At 44.3% G+C, this 23,814-nt stretch overlaps 1 protein-coding gene, 1 long non-coding RNA gene and 1 other non-coding gene across 6 annotated transcripts in view; 2 read left to right on the forward strand and 1 right to left on the reverse strand.

Annotated features, from left to right (window-relative positions):
• Positions 1–796: 796 nt before the first annotated feature.
• LOC128403920 (uncharacterized) lies at positions 797–4,178 on the reverse strand. Its single transcript, XR_008328023.1, has 3 exons — positions 3,852–4,178; positions 2,085–2,433; positions 797–1,371 (listed from the first exon to the last, which is right to left on the reverse strand). It is a non-coding gene; the product is annotated as an uncharacterized LOC128403920 (long non-coding RNA).
• Positions 4,179–4,752: 574 nt separating this feature from the next.
• Positions 4,753–23,814, forward strand: part of PBX4 (PBX homeobox 4) — a 39,117-nt gene continuing 20,055 nt past the window's right edge. For all 4 annotated transcript variants that reach the window (XM_053369060.1, XM_053369078.1, XM_053369086.1 and 1 more), the window contains exons 1-2: positions 4,753–4,961; positions 19,118–19,191. In XM_053369060.1, the coding sequence (XP_053225035.1) occupies positions 4,768–4,961; positions 19,118–19,191 (268 nt within the window). In that variant the 5' untranslated portion in view covers positions 4,753–4,767. The remainder of the gene's footprint in view (positions 4,962–19,117; positions 19,192–23,814) is intronic.
• LOC128409699 (U1 spliceosomal RNA) lies at positions 20,736–20,900 on the forward strand. The gene has a single exon (XR_008329310.1). It is a non-coding gene; the product is annotated as a U1 spliceosomal RNA (small nuclear RNA).

Here is a 23,814-nt window from a genome sequence, read left to right on the forward strand (position 1 = left end):
CCAAAACAAACAAGATGAATTTTAACAGGGAGAAATGTAAAGTATTGCACTTGGGCAAAAAAAATGAGTGGCACAAATACAAGATGGGTGACACCTGGCTTGAGAGCACTACATGTGAAAAGGATCTAGGAGTCTTGGTTGACCACAAACTTGACATGAGCCAACAGTGTGACGCGGCAGCTAAAAAAGCCAATGCAATTCTGGGCTGCATCAATAGGAGTATAGCATCTAGATCAAGGGAAGTAATAGTGCCACTGTATTCTGCTCTGGTCAGACCTCACCTGGAGTACTGTGTCCAGTTCTGGGCACCACAGTTCAAGAAGGACATTGACAAACTGGAACGTGTCCAGAGGAGGGCAACCAAAATGGTCAAAGGCCTGGAAACGATGCCTTATGAGGAACGGCTAAGGGAGCTGGGCATGTTTAGCCTGGAGAAGAGGAGGTTAAGGGGTGATATGATAGCCATGTTCAAATATATAAAAGGATGTCACATAGAGGAGGGAGAAAGGTTGTTTTCTGCTGCTCCAGAGAAGCGGACACGGAGCAATGGATCCAAACTACAAGAAAGAAGATTCCACCTAAACATTAGGAAGAACTTCCTGACAGTAAGAGCTGTTCGACAGTGGAATTTGCTGCCAAGGAGTGTGGTGGAGTCTCCTTCTTTGGAGGTCTTTAAGCAGAGGCTTGACAACCATATGTCAGGAGTGCTCTGATGGTGTTTCCTGCTTGGCAGGGGGTTGGACTCGATGGCCCTTGTGGTCTCTTCCAACTCTATGATTCTATGATTCTATGATTACCCCTATCAGACAGCTAAACACCCTGCCTAGTTCATGATTCCTGTAGCTCTTGGCAGTGTTGCGGCTGCTACTTCATAATTGCCTTAATATCAGGTGCTGTAATGCACAGAGGAGTGTCAGGTTCTCTGCTTATATCCAGTGAGCACAATTGAATATATACATTTAGTTTGAAATTATGGCTATTGCTCTCTCTCTTACTCCCATGTAAAAAGCAATTTAACTCAGAATGTTTCCTCTTTGTGATACTCATAAATCTTATATATGGAGTACTTTTGCTGAATCACTGTAACATTCATTGTCTAAATATGAACACAGCTTGCTTAACTTCCATTTTCAGTGGGATGTCAGCAGCCTGTGTGCAGGACTGCCGCTGTGGCCTTTATCATTTTGAGCTAAAAATCTGTGAATATTCATCTGTGGAAATTTCAAGGAATCAGCAGATGCAGTTGTTGAGCGAGTTCCCAGCACTCCCCAGGCTTCCTTGCAGAGGATAATGTTTGGTTTCCAGGCAGAGCGCTGTGCCTTCCTATTAATATTGGTGCATTTATTGATTGAACTGACTCAAGCTTCAAATCTACAGGGAAAACAATAACCACAAGTAATGTTCTCAATCAATCAAACCTTCATGTATGTAGTAGTTAGCTTTTTCCATTTCTACTATAATAACTGGGTCTGAGTTGGTATGAATGGATAGGAAAACGAGCGAGCTTCTGTGTATTTATAAATGGGGATGGGGGACTGAATTCAAATGTTACTGAACCACACTGAACAGCAAAATGTACAAAATTTAATCCAGCACAGAATTAATAGGTTGAAAATCATGAGAGCTGTAAAACATGGTTCAAATTTGCACTGACTATCTGGGCAAAATGGAGGAAGGGAAGAAAGAGAGGAAACAAGAAGACAGAAGTTGAGAGTCAATGAAAACAAGCAAGCCTTCATTGGAACTACAAAGAGCAGCACATTAATAAATAATGGTACTAGAAAATCTTTACAATTCTATATTTGTATAATTTTCTTTATGAAAAAAAATTATCCCACCTCTGCTGCCCAAATATGACACTCAAATGACTTACAACAGGTATCTGAAGAAGTGTGTATGTACACAAAAGCTTATACCAGAACAAACGTAGTTGGTCTATAAGGAGCTACTAACTGGACAATTTATTATTATTATTTTATTTTTATTTCAACCATAACAATATGCTAAAATAATTGAACAAAATAAACTAACGGCTCAAATCTTCCATTCTTGGGCAAGGTGATTGAGCGGGTGGTTGCTCATACCTGGAGGATACGGACCATTTGGATCCCTTCTAATCGGGATTCAGGCCTCACCATGGGACTGAAACTGCCTTCGTTGTGCTGGTCGATGATCTTTAGTGGGCTAGGGACAAAGATGAAAGCTGTTTCCTAGTTCTGCTGGATCTCTCAGCAGCTTTTGATACCATCGACCATGACATCCTTCTGGACTGTCTAGAGGGGCTGAGGACACTGTTATATAGTGGTTCTGCTCCTTTCTCATGGGCCGTGTTCAGAAAGTGGTATTGGGGGATGAGTGTTCAGACTCCTGGGCTCTCACTTGTGGGGTGCCTCAGGGTTCTGTCCTCTCCCTGAGCCATTGGGGTGGCTAATGCTGCAGAAGACAGAATCAGAATTCAAAATGACCTTAACAGATTGGAGAACTGGGCTCAGGCTAACAAAATGCATTTCTGAAGGGACAAATGTCAGGTTCTGCGCAAATGTAAAATGGGGGACACCTGGCTTACTAGTAGTACATGTGAAAAGGATCTAGGGGTCTTGGTGGACCACAAGCTTAACATGAGTCAACAGCAGGGGTAGGCAACCTAAGGCTCATGGACCACAAGCGGCCCACGGGGGTCATTTAACTGGCCCACAAGCCACCCCCAAACCTCCCTCTTGGTGAGGTCCCACATGGTATGCTAAACCGGCGCAGCGCGGCACAGGGACTTGCTTCCGCAGTGCCGGAAATTGTGTCTGCGCAGACGCAGTTGCCAGAAATCGGGGGCATGCACGCGCATGATCCGGCCCACGGAGGGATCTCCGCTGAAGTGAATTGGCCCAGGCGAGGTAAACCTTGCAAACCCCTGGTCAACAGTGTGATGCAGCAGCAAAAAAAAGCCAATGCTGTTCTAGGCTGCATCAACAGAAGTCTAGTGTCCAGATCAAGGGAAGTCATAGAACTGCTATGTTCTATGACTTCCCTTGATCTGGATGTTGACAGGTTGGAAAGTGTAAATAGGGCAACCAAGATGATCAAAGGTCTGGAAACTAAGTCTTATGAGGAGCCCTTGAAGGAGCTGGGTATGTTTAGCCCAGAAAAGAGGAGACTGGGAGGAGATATGATGGTCATCTTCAGATATCTTAAGGGCTCTCACATGGGGGAGGGAGCATGCTTGTTTTCTCCTGCTCTGGAAGGTAGGATTCGAACCAATGGCTTCAAGTTGCAAGGAGATTCTGACTAAACGTTTGGAAAAAACTTTCTGACTCTAAGAGTTATTCAGCAGTGGAACAGATTCCCACGAGAGGGGGTGGACTCTCCTTCTTTGGAGGTTTTTAAGCAGAGGTTGGATGGTCACTTTAGCTCAGATTCCTGCACTGCAGAGGGTTGGACTAGATGACCCTTGGGATCCCTTCCAACTCAAAGATTTAATGTTTCTGTGACCAGCATGGGAGGTAAAATACCATGTGCAGAGAAGAGTGTAACTGAAGCTTAGAATGATGGAAACTCTGTATGTGTTATGTGAATAAAGGCAGAGAGAAAAATGTGGTGCATGGGTCAAAGCATGGATTCCCAGAATATATATGCATGCCCACAAATGATGACTTTATTTATTTTAGGGAGCACAACTTCCATTGTGATGGTCACAACCTGGTTGCAGAAGTGGTTGCATGAATCTCTGTGATATTGCAAGAGATGCTAAGACGGGCCACGATGGCTTTCTTCTGTGGAGCCATCTGTCACAGGGTGAGGAAGGCAGAGTAATAACAAATAGAGAGGGAGTATCAAATCATCCAGAATGTGGCACATACCTATCAAACATCTTCCATTATGAGGAGCATTTCCCATTTGTTTTCATTTTCAAAAAGTTATCCTGCCTTCCCTCACTGGGCACGGGAAGTTCTCTCATTTATGCAGAGTTCTGAGTGTATTTTGCAGGGTTCCTCGTGAGGGATGGACCCGGGTCCCGATTCTGCCCTGCATGGCTGGCCTGCGGGCCCTTGAGGAGGCCAGGGAAGCAGCGTCCTGCCTGCATCTGCGCCTTCGGTCCAGGCGGAGCGAGGGCTGGCTCGGCCTCCCGCCGCCAGGCGCTTCTCTTGGGCCCCCCCGGGACTTCGGGGCCGCTGCTTCCCCTCCTCGCTCGCTCGCCCGCCCGCCCGCCGCCTCCACGAAGCCCGGAGACCAGCCGGGGGGGCCGCGGGAGACCCAGGAAGGCGGGGCGGGGGGGCGGCGCCGGGCGGAGAAGCGCCCAAGGGATCCCGCCACTGCCCCGCCTGAGGCGCCGGAGGGCCAAGATGGGGGGGGCGGCGGGCGGGCCGGGCAGCCAGTCAGCGACGGCGTCTTGGGCGCGGCCCCGCCCCTTCTCCCTGGGAGGCGGCGATGGCGCTGCGGCCGCCGAGAGACTGGCTTTGTCCCCGAAGGGGGCGGGACGCTGGGAGGGCAGGCGCGCGAGGGGAGGGGGAGCGGGAGGAGACGCGCCGCCGCCGCCGCTGCTGCTGCTGCTGCTGGGGCTGCCGCTTGGCGGGGCGACGGGCGAGGAGGCGGCGGAGGCGGAGCCCGTGCGCGGCGGGGCGGGGCGCGCGCCAGGAGCCAGGGTCGCGGGGCCTGCTCGCCGCCAGTCGCGCGTCCGCCAGAGCCAGCGCCGCCGCCACCGGGGGGGGGGATCGGGCCGCACAACCGCCGGCCTGAGGCGCCTCCGCTCGCCGCCCGCGCGCCCGCCCGCCGGCCATGGAGGAGGCGTCGCGGCTCCTGGCGGGTCTGCAGCCCCCTCCGGGAGGCGCCGGAGAGCCCCCTCCGCACCGGCTGCCCGCCCCGCCGGGCCCGCCCCCGCCGCAGGCGCCCCCGGGGCTCCAGGACACGGGGGACATTTTGCAGCAGATCATGGCCATCACCGACCAGAGCCTGGACGAGGCGCAGGCCAGGTGAGGGGGGGGCGCCGCCGCCTTGGCCTGAGGGAAGGGCTGCCGGGCTTGGGACGGGCGCCGGGGGGGGGGCGCGGGAGATGGGGCGGGCCCAGGCCGGGCGGGGGGAGCGAGACGGAAACTTTGCCTTTGCGCGAGGGTCCCCCCCGAGATCCAGCGGGGAATCCATAGACAAAAGGGCTGGGAAGCCCCCCTCCCGGGGGGGGGGAGGTTATGGCAGGAGCACCTGAGCTCCGAGGAAAGCAGGAGAGGCACCGCGGCCCCGAAGCCCCCAAACTCCTCGGGCAGTTTGTGTCTCTGCTTTGGTACGTCCTGAACCGCGAGCCTGTTCCGTTCATGCTCTGCATCTGTAGGTGCACACCTGAAAATGTCAGGTGTGAAGCTTGATGCAGTGATCTCTGTAGTGTCTTGGGCTGCTGACTAGCCTGGTCTGGTGACAGATGGCCTTTCCCTTGGGATCTGGTCAAGGATCCCATAATCTGTAATGGTCTCCCATGGTAGGTTGATCACCAGGTGACCTAAGAGTCCCAGTGCCCCGAACAATGTGTCAATTAGTTTCGCAGGTAAGATGGGAACTAAATGGGACTTGGTAAAATGGTATAAGAAAGAGAGAATAATTCTTTGTCGGGGAAGAGTGTAGTCTAGTTAGGGAGGAGTCAGACCCCAAGTTACAGAGGATTGGTGCTATTTCTCCATTGCTCACTAAGGCAGAAGCAATTCTAGCATAATATATTGCGGTGGGGGAAGATAGTTTTGCTATTTAAACGGTACCATGGTCAGTACCTGCAGTGGGCAGGCCATGAGGCATCACAGCAAAGGCTAATAGTGAACTTGCAGCAAGTCTGGGCAGGTCTGCAAGGAACAGGGACTCTGTGTAAGTAAGTGCAAACAAGCCTATGGTATCTTCAAGAAGGAAAAGATTGATAGCTTTGGATCAGATCCTTATATTGTGCTTCTTACTTGAGATATCCGCTAATGAAAAATCTGGTCAGGGATTTGATGCAGCCTACTGGTTGCATTTATTTTGTTGTTCTTTTTGCCTTTGTTGAGTGAGGAACCAAAATAAGATGGTGGATTATCTGTGGCCCCACATTTGTGAAGAATTTGTGGCCAAACAGCTATTAATTAGCAACTTGTTGAAGAGTCATCCCAGGAGAATGGTTTTTACTTAGTTAATGCCTGTGGTGCATTGACGTTGAGGAACATACTGTATTTGCATCCATTTTACAGATTACCTGCATTTTTTTGCAAATGGCTGGGAGTATAAGGTAGGGAGAATAGTGGCTGACTTCTTTTTATACCTATGTTTATTTCAATACATTACTTTGATTTCTGCATTGGTCATGTAGGTCATGTGCTGGGGTGCTGCACAGGACCATGAAGTTGCATGGTCTTTGCCTTAAGAGTTTGCAGAAAATTATTTTGCAGTTCCATTGATTTAAGTGAAATTTCTGTGTAATAATGAGTTTAAAAACATAAATTATAATTTTTCTGCTTAGTAAAGACACACAAATAGACTGGTCTGAAAGAGGAGAGGGAGGAACCCTTGCATCTTCTTGGACTCCTGCTTAGTTCCTCTGTGCAGTGTTTGATCTGTAACCCCAAGCAAAATTGTGGCCCATAAACACAAACATTGCTCCACTCTGCTAAGACCCACTTCATGTAGCCAACTTGGTGCATTGAGAATGTGAATTGGGTAGAACTATACAGCTGCCTTGCAAATAAGTTTACAAAAGTTACTAGGCTCAAAACATGTTTACTAACTTCCTTGTCTGCACTTGCCTATGTGAGTCATTTGTGGCCAAATGGCAACAAGAAACAACTTCTCATCCTGGTAGCCTGGAGTTGATTCTTAACTTGCTGTAGGTGACTGGGCAAGTGGCTACTTACAAGTGCTGTAAAGTGGCACTTGCTGACTATCAACTATTTGTCCATCCTGGATTGAGTTGTGGCATTGTAAATGTGGGTTGAGTTGTAAGCTGAAGCAACCATGTACAATTCATTCAGTGCATATAAAAGTCAGCAATCCACTTTTGTCTGTCAGAATTGGTCTTCTCTGTGGTGGCAATTCATATAAATTGTCCCACAGCTTCAAAAGAACATTTTTGCCCCATCATGTGTTTCCTTGCAATTTGATACAAATACCAAATTCCTGTTTACTCACCACAGAAAATGCTGTGCTCCTTCATACTGTACATTGGGGGCTAAAATAAGCATATTGCTAAGTTATACATAACTTTTTTACTTTGAAACAGCAATTCACAATTCCTTCAGGTGGCCCATATTTGTTGGACTCCACCTAAACATTAGGAAGAACTTCCTGACAGTAAGAGCTGTTCGACAGTGGAATTTGCTGCCAAGGAGTGTGGTGGAGTCTCCTTCTTTGGAGGTCTTTAAGCAGAGGCTTGACAACCATATGTCAGGAGTGCTCTGATGGTGTTTCCTGCTTGGCAGGGGGTTGGACTTGATGGCCCTTGTGGTCTCTTCCAACTCTATGATTCTATGATTCTATGGACAGTTTTAGCAATGTACATTCAATAGGACAAACTCATAATATAGTTTTATCTTGCATTAGTTTTGTTGACAGAGAAATTAAAAGAAATCAGGGAGCAGGATTGCAAGCTCCTATTTATATAGGTGTGCATCTACCCTCCACTCCTGGCTGTTCCAGGATGAAACTCTTTACCCAAGAGTTGGTTTGTAAGTGCTGTAGCTACTTCCTTGGTAGCCTTTGGTGAGTCAGATTAATCTTCTAACAAGACTAAACTGAACATCTCCCTTGCGGGGGGGGGGAGTGGAGGGTGTACTTCTGTATATGAAGATCATATAAGCAATACAGAAGTAAGGCACTTGTTCCTTAGTTATTCCTAGAGAACTACCTAAACCTATCTGCTCACGGGAACATCACCCTTAAAGTCACTGGCTACAACCCAGCACAGAATTAGTTGCCCTTAAGCTATCTGAGATTGATGAGCTTAAGGCTGAATCCCTAAGAACACTTACTAGGATGTGAGCGCAATGGAAGAGGGCAACACACTTTGGAATAAACACACACAGGACTGAGCTTAAAGGTAAAGGGACCCCTGACCATTAGGTCCAGTCGTGGCTGACTCTGGGGTTGCGGCGCTCATCTTGCTTTATTGGCCAAGGGAGTCGGTGTACAGCTTCTGGGTCAGCATGACTAAGCTGCTTCTGGCGAACCAGAGCAGCGCAAGGAAACGCCGTTTACCTTCCCGGCGGAGCGGTACCTATTTATCTACTTGCACTTTGATATGCTTTCGAACTGCTAGGTTGGCAGGAGCTGTAAGTGTGTCTAATTCTGTGTTGAATTGAGGCATTAATGGCTAACAGAGATATGAAACATATAAAAATCTCAATGGCTGCCCCATAGAAGAGGGAGCCCGCTTGTTTTCTCCTGCTCTGGAGGGTAGGACCTGAACCAATGGCTTCGAGTTACAAGAAAGGAGATTCCAACTAAACTTTAGGAAGAGCTTTCTGACAGTAAGAGCTGCTGGACAGTGGAAGGGACTCCCTCGGGAGGTGATGGATACTCCTTCCTTGGAAGTTTTTAAGCAGAGATTGGATGGCTATCTGTCAGGGATGCTTTAGTTGAGATTCTTGCATTGTGGACTAGATGGCCCTTAGGGATCCCTTCCACTTCTATGGTTCTAAGCATTTATGCCACTGAATTTTCAACAGAATGCCATGTTCTGCAATAATGGTCTAGTATTGTTATCCCTCTAAGTCAGTGGTAGGCAACATAAGGCCCGTGGGCCGCATGCGGCCCAATCGCCTTCTCAACCCGGCCCACGGACGGTCCAGGAATCAGCGTGTTTTTACATGAGTAGAATGTGTCCTTTTATTTAAAATGCCTCTCTGGGTTATTTGTGGGGCCTGCCTGGTGTTTTTACATGAGTAGAATGTGTGCTTTTATTTAAAATGCATCTCTGGGTTATTTGTGGGGCATAGGAATTCGTTCATTCCCTCCCTCCTGGTGTTTTTACATGAGTAGAATGTGTGCTTTTATTTAAAATGCATCTCTGGGTTATTTGTGGGGCATAGGAATTCGTTCATTCCCTCCCTCCTGGTGTTTTTACATGAGTAGAATGTGTGCTTTTATTTAAAATGCATCTCTGGGTTATTTGTGGGGCATAGGAATTCGTTCATTCCCTCCTAAAAAAATATAGTTTGGCCCACCACATGGTCTGAGGGACGGTGGACCGGCCCACGGCTGAAAAAGGTTGCTGCCCCCTGCTCTAAATAGTAATATAGGGCTGGATTACTGCATTACTGCTGGGAGACAAAAGGTGCTAACTATCTATGCTGAATTTTTGAGCATTTATTTTGTAAACAGTCTAAAAAGTAAGGTTATGAACTAGTCATAGCAATCTGTAACACAGCTTTTCAGAGGCAATATTCTGTGCCTCCACCACTTTGATAGGTGCAGATGTAGAAAACAAAAACCTCTTGACCTGAATAAGAGGGTGCGTTTATGGCAGAATTCTGTGTGAAAAAGTATCTTAGAACCTATTGTCTTTACTCATGCCATTGTTATGAACACAGGAAAACCAAAGTGATTCTGTTTAATGAGATGCTGGCTTGAGAAATGCATCCTTTTTAGGAGCGCAGTGGCCTCTCTTGTGTTTTTCTCATGGGACTAAAATTAATTATGGGAGGTAACAAGCTTGATATAGGAAGAGCACAGCAAAAGGAATTAGCATCATTCCAGTTACTCACTTTGCCCTGATGCTGCGTGTGATTTGGTAGTAATTCTTCTGCATTGATAATAAAATAGAACACATTGATTATTTAAGCACAGGTGCCAAAATTCCAATTTGAGAGTTTGCTGCAAGAAACATCAGTGCATATGGAGCAAAATATTTGCTCTGTGCAGTGTGCAGCTCCATCATGAATTGAATTCTGTGGAAGTGTGTTGCTTGAACCCAAGAATAAATTCCCATCCTGTTGATGTGGTGGAATCATCCAATGATAGGAGGACCCATAAACAAAAACACATACGTTCAACTGTGGACCCAGGCTGGGTTAGGATGCCTAGGTGTATATATGTGTGTACATCTCTGTGTGTAATTTGTTCTTTTGGTGTAACCCTCTGCCATGCTTACTCAGAAGTAAGCTATTGAACTTAGTATGCCTTATGGCCTAATAAGTGGCCTTAGGACTGAAGCCTTTATGCATTTGCAGCAGTAGCTCTGGGGTAATGCCAGTGTACAGCAGATACATTTGAGGTATAAGTATTGGGTTATGTTAATATTTCCGTTCATGAAAAAGAGAACCTCTAAGGTACACTAAATTTTAATTTATTCATCTTGACAGCTTAGAATCTTCATCTGTGGCACCGTAAAACAAAGTAGCACTCTGTATATTTGCTCTCTAAAACGATTTCCCAGTTTACATTCTAAATTATCTGTGGATACATATTTAGATGTTCTCTCCTCCTTCGTGCAGTGGTGTGTTCCTTCTTTTTCTCCTCAGTTCATTCATGTGCCAGTTTCCACATTCCTTTGATTTGCTGTGCATGGCGAAATGCAGAAAGGATTAACTGCAAGGTGCAGCACCATGAGTCGTAGTGTACACTTGTGCAGCAATACACCAGGATGCTCAACTAGTGCAGTAACTTGAAAAGCTACATGAGCAGGTGCATGCGGACAGGTACCTGTCCTCAAGGATTGCTTTTAAAGATTTTTACAGGCATATACTGACATTTATTCTTAGTTGTGCAAGGAAAACTTCAGCCTGGCTGGTCAAAGGAGAGCCATGTACTGGCCTGAAGTTTGCAATGCTGGGCGTAAAGGTACCTATGGAACAAAATCCAAGCACTCCATGTAATGTGGGCTGACTACACTACTTACTAGAACGCTCCAGTGCTGCTACATCTCAAAACAGTTCCCTATGAAGTATTGTGAGTACAGTGGTACCTCGGGTTAAGTACTTAATTCATTCCTGAGGTCCGTTCTTAACCTGAAACTGTTCTTAACCTGAAACACCAGTTTAGCTAATGGGGCCTCCTGCTGCTGCCGCGCCGCCGGAACACGATTTCTGTTCTTATCCTAAAGCAAAGTTCTTAACCTGAAGCACTATTTCTGGGTTAGCAGAGTCTGTAACCTGAAGCGTATGTAACCTGAAGCGTATGTAACCCGAGGTGCCACTGTATTAGCAATAAGAAATTCAGCACTTAAAACAAAGCCAGAAATCTACTGTTATTGGTTCTTGCACTTCCTGGTCAGTAGGAACTCTCCTACGGGGGGGGGGGCGGCATCTTTATGTTCCACTTGGCAGCCTTATTGCCTCTTTGACAGCAGTCAAGGCCAGTCTTATTAATCTGAGTCTTGGAGCGAACCTTGCTTGGTAGCAGTGTGAACCCTCTGCTTGTATTCAGAATGTTACTGCTTGTGTTGCCCTTGGAGACCTGCACTCTGCCAGAGGAAGTAAAGTTATGTTGTGTACTTGGATCTTTGCATTTGACTTTTTGTGCAATCACAAACTACTACCTTTCGTGTTCAGCAGGGTGCCACCTCTTCGAGGAACAGAATGTCAATAGAAGCAGGCAATTTGTGCCATGTTTTGTTAAGTCTGTTAGGTTAGACTGGGCTGGATGACTGCTGTGAGCTGTGGAATGTTGAATGAATTTACTCTAATGTAAGATTCTTTCTTTTTCTTGTTTAAAGAGTCTGCCTTCCAGGGTGGCAGATACCTAAGTATTCTGGTGTATAATATTTTTAAAACATCATTAAATTTCAAAAGTCCCTATACACAAAAATCAAGTATGGATTTGACATTGAACTAAAGCTGAGGTGGCTGTTTGAACCCCCCTGCCCCCGTTGTAACGTGCATTTGTTTAAAATGTTTAAAATCTGTTGATTAAGAAGCCTAACTTACTCAACTGTTTAAAGAAAAAAGTAGGACAAGTTTCAGAAGAAGAGCAGATAAAACCACAATAAAAATAAAGCAATAAACTCTAAAAGCAGTAGATAAAAAGACCAGCATAAAATCAATAATCAGGGGTACAGTTTCACATTTGAAAGACCTGTGAAAATAAAAAGATATTCGCAAAGGATAAGACCAATTGGCAATATTTAATATAGAAAATGTGTATAAACAGTGTATATGGATGATTGTCGGAGGAGCTGGTGGAAGTACGAAAATCGAAAATATGTAAACATTGTTGTGACGAATTGGCAAAAGGAAAACTTAATAAAAATTTATTTTAAAAAAAAGAAAATAAAAAGATATTCAGTGCAGAAATTATATCAAGGTAGGTGTCAGTCAAACCTCCCTGGGTGAGGTGGTCCCTGCTTGCAAGTGCTGCAGAAGGGTCCCAAAATATCAGTCATTGTACTGTATCAGCAGACTTGGCTGGAGATACAGTGGTACCTCGGGTTACAGACGCTTCAGGTTACAGACTCCGCTAACCCAGAAATAAGAACTTTGCTTCAGGATGAGAACAGAAATCGTGTGGCGGCGGCGCAGTGGCAGCGGGAGGCCCCATTAGCTAAAGTGGTACCTCAGGTTAAGAACAGTTTCAGGTTCAGAACAGACCTCCAGAACGAATTAAGTTCTTAACCTGAGGTACCACTGTAGATGATTCTTCTGTAGTCCTAAACCATGAAGGCCTTAAAAGCTAAGAACTGGCACCATGGATTGTGCCTAGAACTGAGTTGGAAGCCAATGCAGCTGTTTAATCACTAATGAGAGATGTTCTGCCACCTAATTCCAGTTGACAGTCTTGCAGCTGTGTTTTGAATTAACTGTAGTTTGCAGATGGTCTTCGAAAGCAGCCCTGCATGCAGTGCATTTAGAAATTTTGCAACAGGAGTAAGTGGGCTGGCTTCCTGTATAGTCTTTCAGCTTTGGAAATTGTAGAACTATGGGATTAATGTAGAAGTCCTGGAAGAGTATTGTCCCAAGAATGAGTAATGAACTTTGGCTACCATTGAGTATTTAAGCAAGTTCTGGAGAGTTTAATTTATGAGCTCAATATTATTCATTGACGGATCTCTATACTGAGTTTGAACTTTATGAAATCTGATAGCGATGGTTTATTTGTATTTGTCATTGCTTACTAAGGCAACATTTAATGTAATAATTTTATTTAGCCAAATGATTTTGGGGATGGACCATGTAGCATGAAGGCCCACTGTTTCTCCTTTCTATTTTCAAAGTGAAATTCTATACATGTCTGCTCAGAAGAAGCCCCCATTGAGTTCAGTTCAGTGGGACTTGCTTCCAGATAAGTGTGTATAAGATTGCAGCCTCAGTTGCTCTAACTGTTGTGTCTCTTCTTCCAAGAGTCTTGGGGCCAATTTATATATTCAGAGTGTTGGTGGAGGGGTGCCTGTTAAATGCCCCCACTTTCCCCATCTTCTGTACATATTGAAATAAATCCTAGAGAAAGCTTTGCTGAATCCATCCTCCTGGCATGCTAGATTTGTTTGTATAGGAAGCTCTTGGGAGGGGGACATGAAAAACACAAATTTCAGCCTGAAGTAGTGCTGCCCATGAAAAGTATCAGCATATGATTCTGTTAAATATATCAACACTGGTGGTACAACTGGACTCCACCACTTCAAACTTTCTATGTAAGAAGCTCCCTGCAAATGGGGAACTACTAGACCAAGGAGAGGAATTCTACACTAAAACATTCTCACTGCTGTGCTAGTTTCCCATACAGAGAACATACTCTACATGAGAACCTTCAGAAATATCACTCCCTTGCTCTTCTGCAGTCTCATGTGGTGCAGTCTGAAATTCTTACCCTGCATAAAAGAGAGGCTAGCTTTCAATTGCATTGATTTTGGTGCATTGTCACTGATCTGCTGTGACTGCTCCAACTTGGGAATTTTTAAAATGAGATGCGCAAGGCTGCACTTAGAGCTACAACCTGACATATCCTGAAGGTTGTGGTGCCAGTTAAATATTAATCCTCCCACTCTACCCCATGACAACCCGCTTCCTGGTTTGAAAATGTATGATGTATTCTAAGTGCAAGGAGATTTGGAGCAGAACAGCTAGACTGGGACATGGTAACACCCCTTGCTTATTCAGTATGAATGGTGCCCACCTGAAGTGGTGCTTAAAACAAAAGGGCTGCCAGGCAGCAGACTACAGCTGATTGTATTTGCACATGATATGTAGTTTTGGCCTTAATAGAAAAGCAATATAAAAACAAGGTGGTGTATTGCCGTTTGTTGCATTATTATATTCATGGAATATGGTGAAGCCCAATATTTTAATGTGGTGGTGGTAGTAGTAGTAGTAGTAGTAGTAGTAATAATAATAATAATAATAATAATAATAATAATAATAATAATAATAAAAATAAAAATAAAAATAATATTTTCCCCTGCCCATCTGGTTGGGTTTCCCCAGCCACTCCCCATGTCCATCAATTAGGTTAGGCAATTTAATTATCATAGATAATATTTGCTACCTGTCCTTCACAAAAAGTCCCAGAGTGTTGTGCAATAAGAATACAAACGTACCGGTATCTAAAACCAAAAACCATGAAATACCAAGCAAAAGTAAAGAATGCAACAGATAACAGAAGAGAAACCTCACATTCCATCCATGAGAGCCTGGAGATTAAGTTAGATTCTTAGCAGAAATAGCTACAGTGGTACCTCAGGTTACATACACTTCAGGTTACATACGCTTCAGGTTACAGACTCTGCTAACCCGGAAATAGTACCTCAGGTTAAGATCTTTGCTTCAGGATGAGAACAGAAATCATGCTGTGGCGGCAGCGGGAGGCCCTATTAGCTAAAGTGGTGCTTCCGGTTAAGAACAGTTTCAGGTTAAGAACATACCTCTGGAACAAATTAAGTACTTCAGCCGAGGTACCACTGTACAGTCTGTGGACAAGACAGTATGATGAAGGTGGCCCTAAATGTACTGGATTCTCGGGGGCTGGACATTACTGACAGCGAAGCAGCATAAGAGCCACAGCCACATGTGCCTCTGAGTGCTCGTGGTATTCCAAATCTAAAATTGTGATGGCAGTATAATCCACTATAAATCTGATTTTATTATTATGAGCTACTTTGAGAATCCGCATGATTGAAAAGTAGTCCACAAATATTGTATAGCAAAATAAAAATTGCCCTGTTTGTTCTGTAGCATTATATTTTAAAGCACTCTCTGCTGGCTTACTGTTGGAGATAAGACATTTAGCAGTGGGCTGTTGGTTTGACCTGAAATTGGTGTACCCAATAATCCAGTGATTTTCAAACTGTTTTCTGGGCAACCTTCAGATTTCTTTTCCAGAATCTTATCTGGGGTTCCTCAATGAAATGTTCAGTAACAGAAAAGACAGTTTGCCCATCGCTAGTGTTTCCCGGTAATTAAGGGTCGGTTCCAGAGCATGCACTTGCTCTGAAGGTGACCATGCTGGTGACCATGAGGCCCCATGGATTTGGCCAGTATCTCAGAAGCAATGTCTGCCCTGGGAAATGTCCCAGAATCCTCTGCAAGTGTAGTGGTTAGGCAGACCATGGCAGAAACGTGGAGTTCTTTGACAGACAAGCTGTTTCTTGAAAGTTTGAAAACACTGCAGTAAGCTATTGCCTGTTTCCCACATGCCAATAGATAACAGGATTCCAGGAGCCTGTGAGGCCTGGCCATTGACCAGGGCAGGAAGTTGTATTTATCACCCATGCAAATGGAGCACCTGCAGTTTCTCTGGGGACTCTGGTGTTCCAAGGAAATGAAACTCCTGCTTGCTGGTCTGTGGAGTTGACCTCAAAAGAGATCTGCTTTGAGCTGATGCTGAAGTTGCCAGGTACCAGGTGGAGTGAGGTGCTTTGTGAAGCATTTGTCAAAAAATGGCACATACAGGGTATGAGAAAGGGCATTTTAATATGGGGGAAGCGCTTTTGTAACCATCAGAGACCAATCAATTGCTTGTCTGTTCTCTTGGCTGCTTTTGTGCTTGCGTGGCTTTTGCATGGGGAATGAATCTTTGGAGAAAACATTACAATGCTAACTTGGATCTAGAGATGTGAAGGCCTGGGAAAAACAGACCCCCCCATTTTTTCCTAGATTTCCCCCTCCCCCCTAGGTCTTCACATGTCTATTTGTAACTCTTGGATACTCTGTTTTGAAGGAACATGATCCATGTACAGTTTAATTTTGTATTTGAAGAAATTTTTCATAGCTTGTGCTTAGACAGGTGGTGGTTTCATTAGAATCCATGTCTTCTCACCTTGCCTATGGATATAAATAGAGGTACCTGTATATGCCATGACTAATATATAAAAAGCCTCCATTTATATCTTAGGATGTTGTATATTGATATGAATGCAGAAGTTCCTGCTCTCGAGAATGTTCACGCAGCCAGGAGCTCAGCTGTAGTGATGGTAGATATCATCAGAACAGTGCGTTTTGGTTTCTGAATTCTTTGTCCAGGGAAGCGGAAAGCAAATATTAATGCTTGCTTCAGAAGAAAACTTGCATTTGGGTGTAGCTTAAGACAGTGATGGGAAACTGGTTGCCACATGCTGCTGGACCACAACTCCCATAATCCCTAAGCATTGACCTAAAGCTGCCTGGGACTGGTGGTAGCTGCAGTACAACAACCTTTAAATGGCTAGAGGTTCCTCGTTTCTGTTGGGCAGATAAGGGTGGTGGCAGTGTTCAAAACCAACCAGGCGCCAGTCAAATTTCATGACCGGCAATCGGCCTTTTGCGAGCAAGTGGAGTTGTCTGGTAGCACCTAACATCTCCATCTGGCAGGCTGGCACTCTGTGATGCCGAAGACATGCCTCTTTTGCTGCTGCTCTGCCCCACGAATCAGCTGAGTCATGCAGCAGCAGAAGACGCTCACATGTACAGAAGCTGTTTGCTGGCTGCTTCCTTCCACGGGCTGCTTTGTCTCCCCTTCCCACCCCAAACATGTAAGTTCTTATCTAGCACACTACTTTGCATAACAGATTTTTAAAATTTGTTAATAAAAAAATCTTTATTATTCTTTCTTCTTTCTTCTTTCTTTCTTTTTTTAAATAGTGTTACCAGCTGGGTGGATCAGGGGAATGCTGTGGACATAGTGTACCTTGATTTCAGTAAGGATTTTGACAAAGTCCGCCATGATATTCTTGTGAGGATGCTGGTAAAATGTGGGTTGAAAGAGGTAACGGTTAGGTGAATTTGTAGCTGACCCAACCCAAAGAGGACTCATTAATGGTTCCTTGTCATCCTGGAAAAAAGTGACAAGTGGGGTACCATAGGGTTCTGTCCTGGGCCTGTTGTTCTTCAACATCTTTATAAATGACTTGGATGAAGGAATTGAGGGGATGCTAATCAACTTTGCAGATGACACCAATCTGGGAGGGGTGGCTAATGCTGCAGAAAACAGAATCAGAATTCAAAATGACCTAAATAGACTGGAGAACTGGGCTCAGGCTAACAAAATGAATTTCAGTAGGGACAAATGTACGGTTCTGCACTTAGGCAGAAAGAACCAGATGCACAAATATAGGATGGGGGACACTTGGCTTACTAGCAGTACATGTGAAAAGGATCTAGGGGTCTTGGTGGACTACAAGCTTAACATGAGTCAGCTGTGTGATGCAGCAGCAAAAAAAAAGCAAACACTATTCTAGGCTGCATCAACAGAAGTCTAGTGTCCAGATCAAGAGAAGTCATAGTCCCACTCTCTTCTGCCATAGTCAGACCACACCTGGAATACTGTGTCCAATTCTGGGCACCACAATTTAAGAGGGATGTTGACAAGCTGGAAGGTGTGCAGAGGAGAGCAAACAAAATGATTATGACTTATGAGGAGCAGTTGAGGGAGCTGGATATGTTTAACCTGGTTAAGAGGAGGCTGAGAGGAGATATGAGAGCCATTTTTCAATATCTGAAGGGCTGTTCACATGGAGGCGGGAAAATGCTTGTTTTCTTCAGCTCTGGATAGGAGGACCCAAACCAATGGAGTCAAGTTGCAAGAAAGGAGATTCCGACTAAACACCAGGAATAACTTTCTGACAGTAAGAGCTATTTGACAGTGGAACAGACTACCACAAGAGGTAGTGAACCCTCCTTTCTTGGGGGTTTATAGCAGAGCTTGGATGGTCATCTGTCATGCATGATGTAGATAAGATTCCTGCATTGCAGGGCATTGGGCTACATGACCTTTGTTTTTTGGGCAGTGTGGTGGTTGAGTGAGTTATTTTGTAGTTTGTGTATGAGCGTCAGCTCAGAGACATCGTCAGGCCCTTCAGAGACTAACAGTGCAGGAGGCCACCACTCCATAAGAGCCTGTGCCTGGTGATAGGTGCTTACATCCTTGTTTAATAGAAAACACTTTGCAGGTAAGAAGGCTGTTCATAGCCCAATGGTCTGACTCCATGTAAGACAGTTTCATATATTCATTTGCTCCTGGGGTCTCCAGGACACAGCATGGCAAAATAGAACACCATTGTGCTCTCATATTCAGGCTATAAATGCTGTGTAAGTTGCCAAAACTGCTGACACAACTTCTGATTTTACTGATTTTGGTGAAGAACATCGGTGAAATTGGGGACTCGGGTGGAAGTGACATTTATTTGTGAAGAACTAATAGCAGGCCTCCTGGGCATCCCCTGAACGTGGAATTTGTTCCCCCTGTCCATTGAATTTGACACCCTTGAGTTAGAGGGTCTGTGAAGACTTTAGCCGCTGTATATCAATTGTAGTGTTTGTTTTTAAGACTGGTAGAGCGATCTTTCACTCTTGTGTTTTCTGAGTGAATAATAGATTGGGATTCTGACAGTTCTGTGGCTTTGCTGGTGCAGAGTTAAGCAGCAGGATGCTTAAATATTCCTTTTGTGGTTTTACATAGCGTTCCTCATTTTGAAGCAGGCTGCCTTGTTAAAGGAAGTGCAAGAATGCTAATGTGGAATACAGCCTTGAGGCTTCCCATATGCTCTTAAAATACACAAGCATCTGTATAATTATGCAAGTTTAACTTTCCTGGTGCTTAGCTAGTATAGGCAATAGGGCATTTCAGACTGTAAATGAACCTTGCAGAGCAATTTTCTGGTGCAATGTGGACTGTGGCTTTTGAATGGAATGTTTTGCCTGTTTCTTTGTTATACCTTTTTCTTTTTCTTATCTGTTATATTCCTTTGCCGTTCATCCTGTTTCCCCCTCCTCCTTTTCAGGAAACATGCCTTGAATTGCCACCGAATGAAACCTGCTCTCTTCAGCGTGCTATGCGATATTAAAGAAAAAACAGGTGTGTTGGTATTTTTATACAAAATTCATTTCTGAAAACTAATCTTTCTGGCACATGGGCTGCTGCAACTGTCTTTAAGTGCTAAATTTACCATTAATGCACTGTAGCCTTCCAGCCACAAGCTGATATCAGTGAGACTTTGGGGTACATGTCCTTTCTTTATGGAAAGATAAAAAATACATAATTACAAGTGCACAGAGTTAAGATGACACACAAATAAGAAGAAAAGAGAAAAGAAATAGGACCAATTTAGAAAACATAACAGAACAGACTTTGGGGTACATCTCTTCAGAGAGTCGCTGTTTAAACCCATTGACTTCATTAGGATTTTAGCAGCCAAACTTTCTGTGTAGGCTTGTGACCTAAATTAGTAAATTGAAAATATCCAGGCATTCTTGTAAAATGCTTGTATGTTGTTTGAACTAGTGTATGTACTAAATAAAGATGAAGGATGGCTGTTTGACTATCTAAACACATACACCCCCCATGCTACATGTATGCTACATTTCTCATTAGCCAAGATATCAAGGGCTAACATCATCCTCCCTTCATTCTAACTTTTTAGAAGTGAATGGCTTTTGCTTGAAGCCACCCAGTGTTATCAGCTATTTGGTGACAAACACCATTCATTTCTCAATATTTCTTTCTACTTTGATGACCTCCGTATTGTATTTATTCTTCCGAGTTGATTGTATTTGGATTGTAGTCAAACCTCTTTTATGGGATAGGCAACTTGTTGAACATGGAAGACCACAGTGGAAATGTCTTGCTCTAGAGAGCTGTGGCTAATTTGTATAATTTAATTTCTGCATAATGAATGTAATTTGCATAATATTCAGAATAACATAATCAGCTTGGTAATGGCAGGTGATGCTTTTTATGCTGGGTCTGGCATGCAACCATTACAGCAATCGTAGATGTCATGACACAAAGATCTGTGAATGACAGATAATGTTGAGTGTCAACCTGGACTGGCGGGCAGTCTTCTAAAATTCATGTGAACTATACTTCTCTTACACTGTTCATTGCCTTTTCAGTAAATAATTCATGCATGCTTGCAGATGAGTACAACATATTTTCCAGCCTGTCTCCATATTCCTGTATGCCAGAGCGAGGCATGAGCAGTAGATCTGGCAAACTCTTCACCTAGAAGAAATTTTTGTTTGCCCCCAAGCAAGTGGCTCCCTGCAGGGTTAGGACTGTGCTTGGGATCGTCTCCCATCTGTACAGGATTAACATGCAAGTGATCTTGGTATATGGACCAAATGCAAAAGTAGCCAGGGCTTCTTTACTTCAAATAATTGTGCAGAAGAGGGGATGTTAGCAGGAGCGTTTAGTAATGCAGGAGTGAGAGAAGCTGTACCTTCTGAAACTCTCACTTTTGCACAACGGCCAAAGGTACAGGGCCTTTGTCCTTCTTTGCACCTGCTCACCCAATAATGGATATAGTTTCTGATTTTGACTCTTTAGTCTCTTGGACCCACAGACACTACATCCTTGTGTTTCAGTGCTGCACAAGCCTCCCTCAGATGAACAGGAGTGGTATCCTTACCTGGCAGGGGAGATTCCTTGATCATGAAGGAGGTTTTCCCAGGGTGAGGCTGCTCCACTGCACTGTGGGTGTGCTGACCCCTGCGATTTCCCCAAATGCGGGAAACTCGACTGCCTTTATTTGTGGGGAGTGGTGAAAGGGTATGGCTGAGCTCTTCTTGCCCAGGCACTGTTCATTTCAGTGTAATTTGCATGGGTGCAAACTGATGGTGCCTCGTGGGTCAGCTCTCTGTGTCGCAGAAGTCTGTGGTAATCTCCACTCAATGGTGACAGTTTTACAGCCCAGTTTAACCATTTCTTTGTCCACACACCTTTTTTTAGTTGAAGTGGGGAAGCTTTTCCTTTCTTCAGTGCAGCTTAAAGTTCGATGAAGCCACACCTATTTACATGATAATAGTGGAGAAAACAATTATAAAGACATAATATTTAAAGAGGTCTTTCCCTAACAATAATTAATAATAGCACTGTGTTCATTCTACATTACACGGTAATTCATTAATCCTTACACGAGCTACGTAAAGTAAGCCAGCATTATTATCCCTGTATGACAGAGGCTGTGAGAGAGAGTAATTTGCCTGTTGACTCCGGCTGGGGTGAGATGGGACACAGCAGCTTCTCAGCTGACAGTTTATTCTTTTAGGCTGGAGTGTATGTGTTAGTTGTATTATTCCCTCTGTTAGAACACTCATCCTTCTGTCCTCTCAGTTGACAGGTTTTGCAGGTTGTTTAAGTTCTTCAAAGCCAGTTTGACCGTAGACAGCAAGGGGATAAAAGAAAACAGTGTAATGGAAAATGAAGAATTGTACCTCCTTCAGCCCATTTGAAAGCTAGTGTCTGTCTCTATCCTTGGTTACATTTGCTTTCTGTATATGATACGAATTAGAAACACATCCCTGATGCTCAGAAATCAATTGCTCATTCAAGGTTTTAATGGCTAGATTTTCAGTAACTTGAGATTTTTTTTTTTTTATGTCGCATAACCCAGGCCTGTAACTATACGTGTTCAAAGTAATGGAAACACTAAGAGAAGAGGCTGCTCTTCGTGGGTTTTACTCTAGTAACTACAGATATATGTTATTTGTTACAGTGATATTTCCTGGGCTAGAAAAGGCTTAGGAAACATTGCAAAGAGCAACCTGGGCATGCTTGCTCTATGGGTAGCATATTCTGTTTTCTTTTAACAGCAATTGGCCTTTATTGTAACATAGCTTTACAGAACTAGGAGAATGCTGCCTGTTTTATCTTTTATTGGGTTTGTTCTCTCCCTTTCTGCAGCTGAAAGAGCATGGATTCGCAAACTCTGCTTAATGAAATGTGTTTCCTGGTGGAATTTGCCTTTCTGGGTGTGCAGTTTGCATCTTTTAAAATGTGCAAGTTGAAATTCATTTCAAGTTGAACATATTTGTACCAAGGGATTGCAGCCCCATAGTTACGTCGGATTTGTTTAGGTCTCATAGGTTTTTGAATGTCTGATGGCCTGTCTGTTCCTTATTTAAATTATGGGGAGCAGATGTTACTGCTTCAAGCAAACAAAGACCTGGTCATAGTGTAGCATCAGGGTTGAGGCTCTGTTTTAACGATAAAGGGTCACAAGCTTGTTCTCAGTTCTGAATCAGTTTCAAATATTGGGCCTTCTGTTTGTGCTCTCCTCTTCCCTTTTCTCTTCAGTCAAGTGCCCGCATGCTTGCAAGAACCAATGGTAAACTATGAGAAAAATTGGTGTTTCTCTCACTAAATGTGGTGATTCTCTGCCACTATGTGCATTTGGTCAAGTATATATTCTAGGCCACCTCTTGTGTTTTGACTTTTTCTAATTTTAAGACAGACTGCTGATCAACAAGGGCACTTGACATTATTCACGTTTGTTGGAGGGGTCCTAAGAGTGCCCTGATCCTTGAATATAAAGGTTCTTGGCATCCCCCATTGCCCTCAGACCACTGCCTTTATTGAAGAGGAAGAGTTCTGGAATAATTGCAGAAGTTGGTGCTAAGGCAGAAATGGCAACATGAACCTTACCAGAACTACTGGGATTTAAACCAAGTACTGTATGGTAATGTTTGTCATTGGTTTGATTCATAAGAAAAAAAGAAACATGTTTTCAAGCTGTAAGACACCAAGATATTCCACCCTCTGAGATATATATATAGTTGTTTAGTCGTTTAGTCATGTCCGACTCTTCGTGACCCAATGGACCAGAGCATGCCAGGCACTCCACTGCCTCCCGCTGCCCCTGCCTTCCACTGCCTTCCGCAGTTTGGTCAATCTCATGCTGGTAGCTTTGAGAACACTATCTAGCCATCTTGTCCTCTGTCGTCCCCTTCTCCTTTTGCCCTCCAACATCAGGGTCTTTTCCAGGGAGTCTTCTCTTCTCATGAGATGGCCAAAGTTTTGGAGCCTCAGCTTCAGGATCTGTCCTTCCAGTGAGCACTCAGGGCTAATTTCCTTCAGAATGGAGAGGTTTGATCTTCTTGCAGTCCATGGGACTCTCAAGAGTCTCCTTCAGCACCATAATTCAAAAGCATCAATTCTTCGGCGATCAGCCTTCTTTATGGGCCAGCTCTCACTTCCATACATCACTACTGGGAAAACCATAGCTTTAACTATACGGACCTTTGTTGGCAAGGTGATGTCTCTGCTTTTTAAGATGCTGTCTAGGTTTGTCATTGCTTTTCTCCCAAGGAGCAGGCTATCACCATCTGCAGTGATCATGGAGCCCAAGAAGGTAAAATCTCTCACTGCCTCCATTTCTTCCCCTTCTATTTGCCAGGAGGTGATGGGACCAGTGGCCATTATCTTCGTTTTTTTGATGTTGAGCTTCAAACCATATTTTGCGCTCTCCTCTTTCACCCTCATTAAAAGGTTCTTTAACTTCTCCTCACTTTCTGCCATCAAGGTTGTGTCATCTGCATATCCGAGGTTGTTGATATTTCTTCCGGCAATCTTAATTGTGGTTTGGGATTCATCCAGCCCAGCCTTTTGCATGATGAATTCTGCATATAAGTTATATAAACAGGGAGACAATATACAGCCTTGTCGTACTCCTTTCCCAATTTTGAACCAATCAGTTGTTCC

Source organism: Podarcis raffonei, chromosome 2 (assembly GCF_027172205.1).
Source record: "Podarcis raffonei isolate rPodRaf1 chromosome 2, rPodRaf1.pri, whole genome shotgun sequence".
NCBI lineage: Eukaryota > Metazoa > Chordata > Lepidosauria > Squamata > Lacertidae > Podarcis > Podarcis raffonei.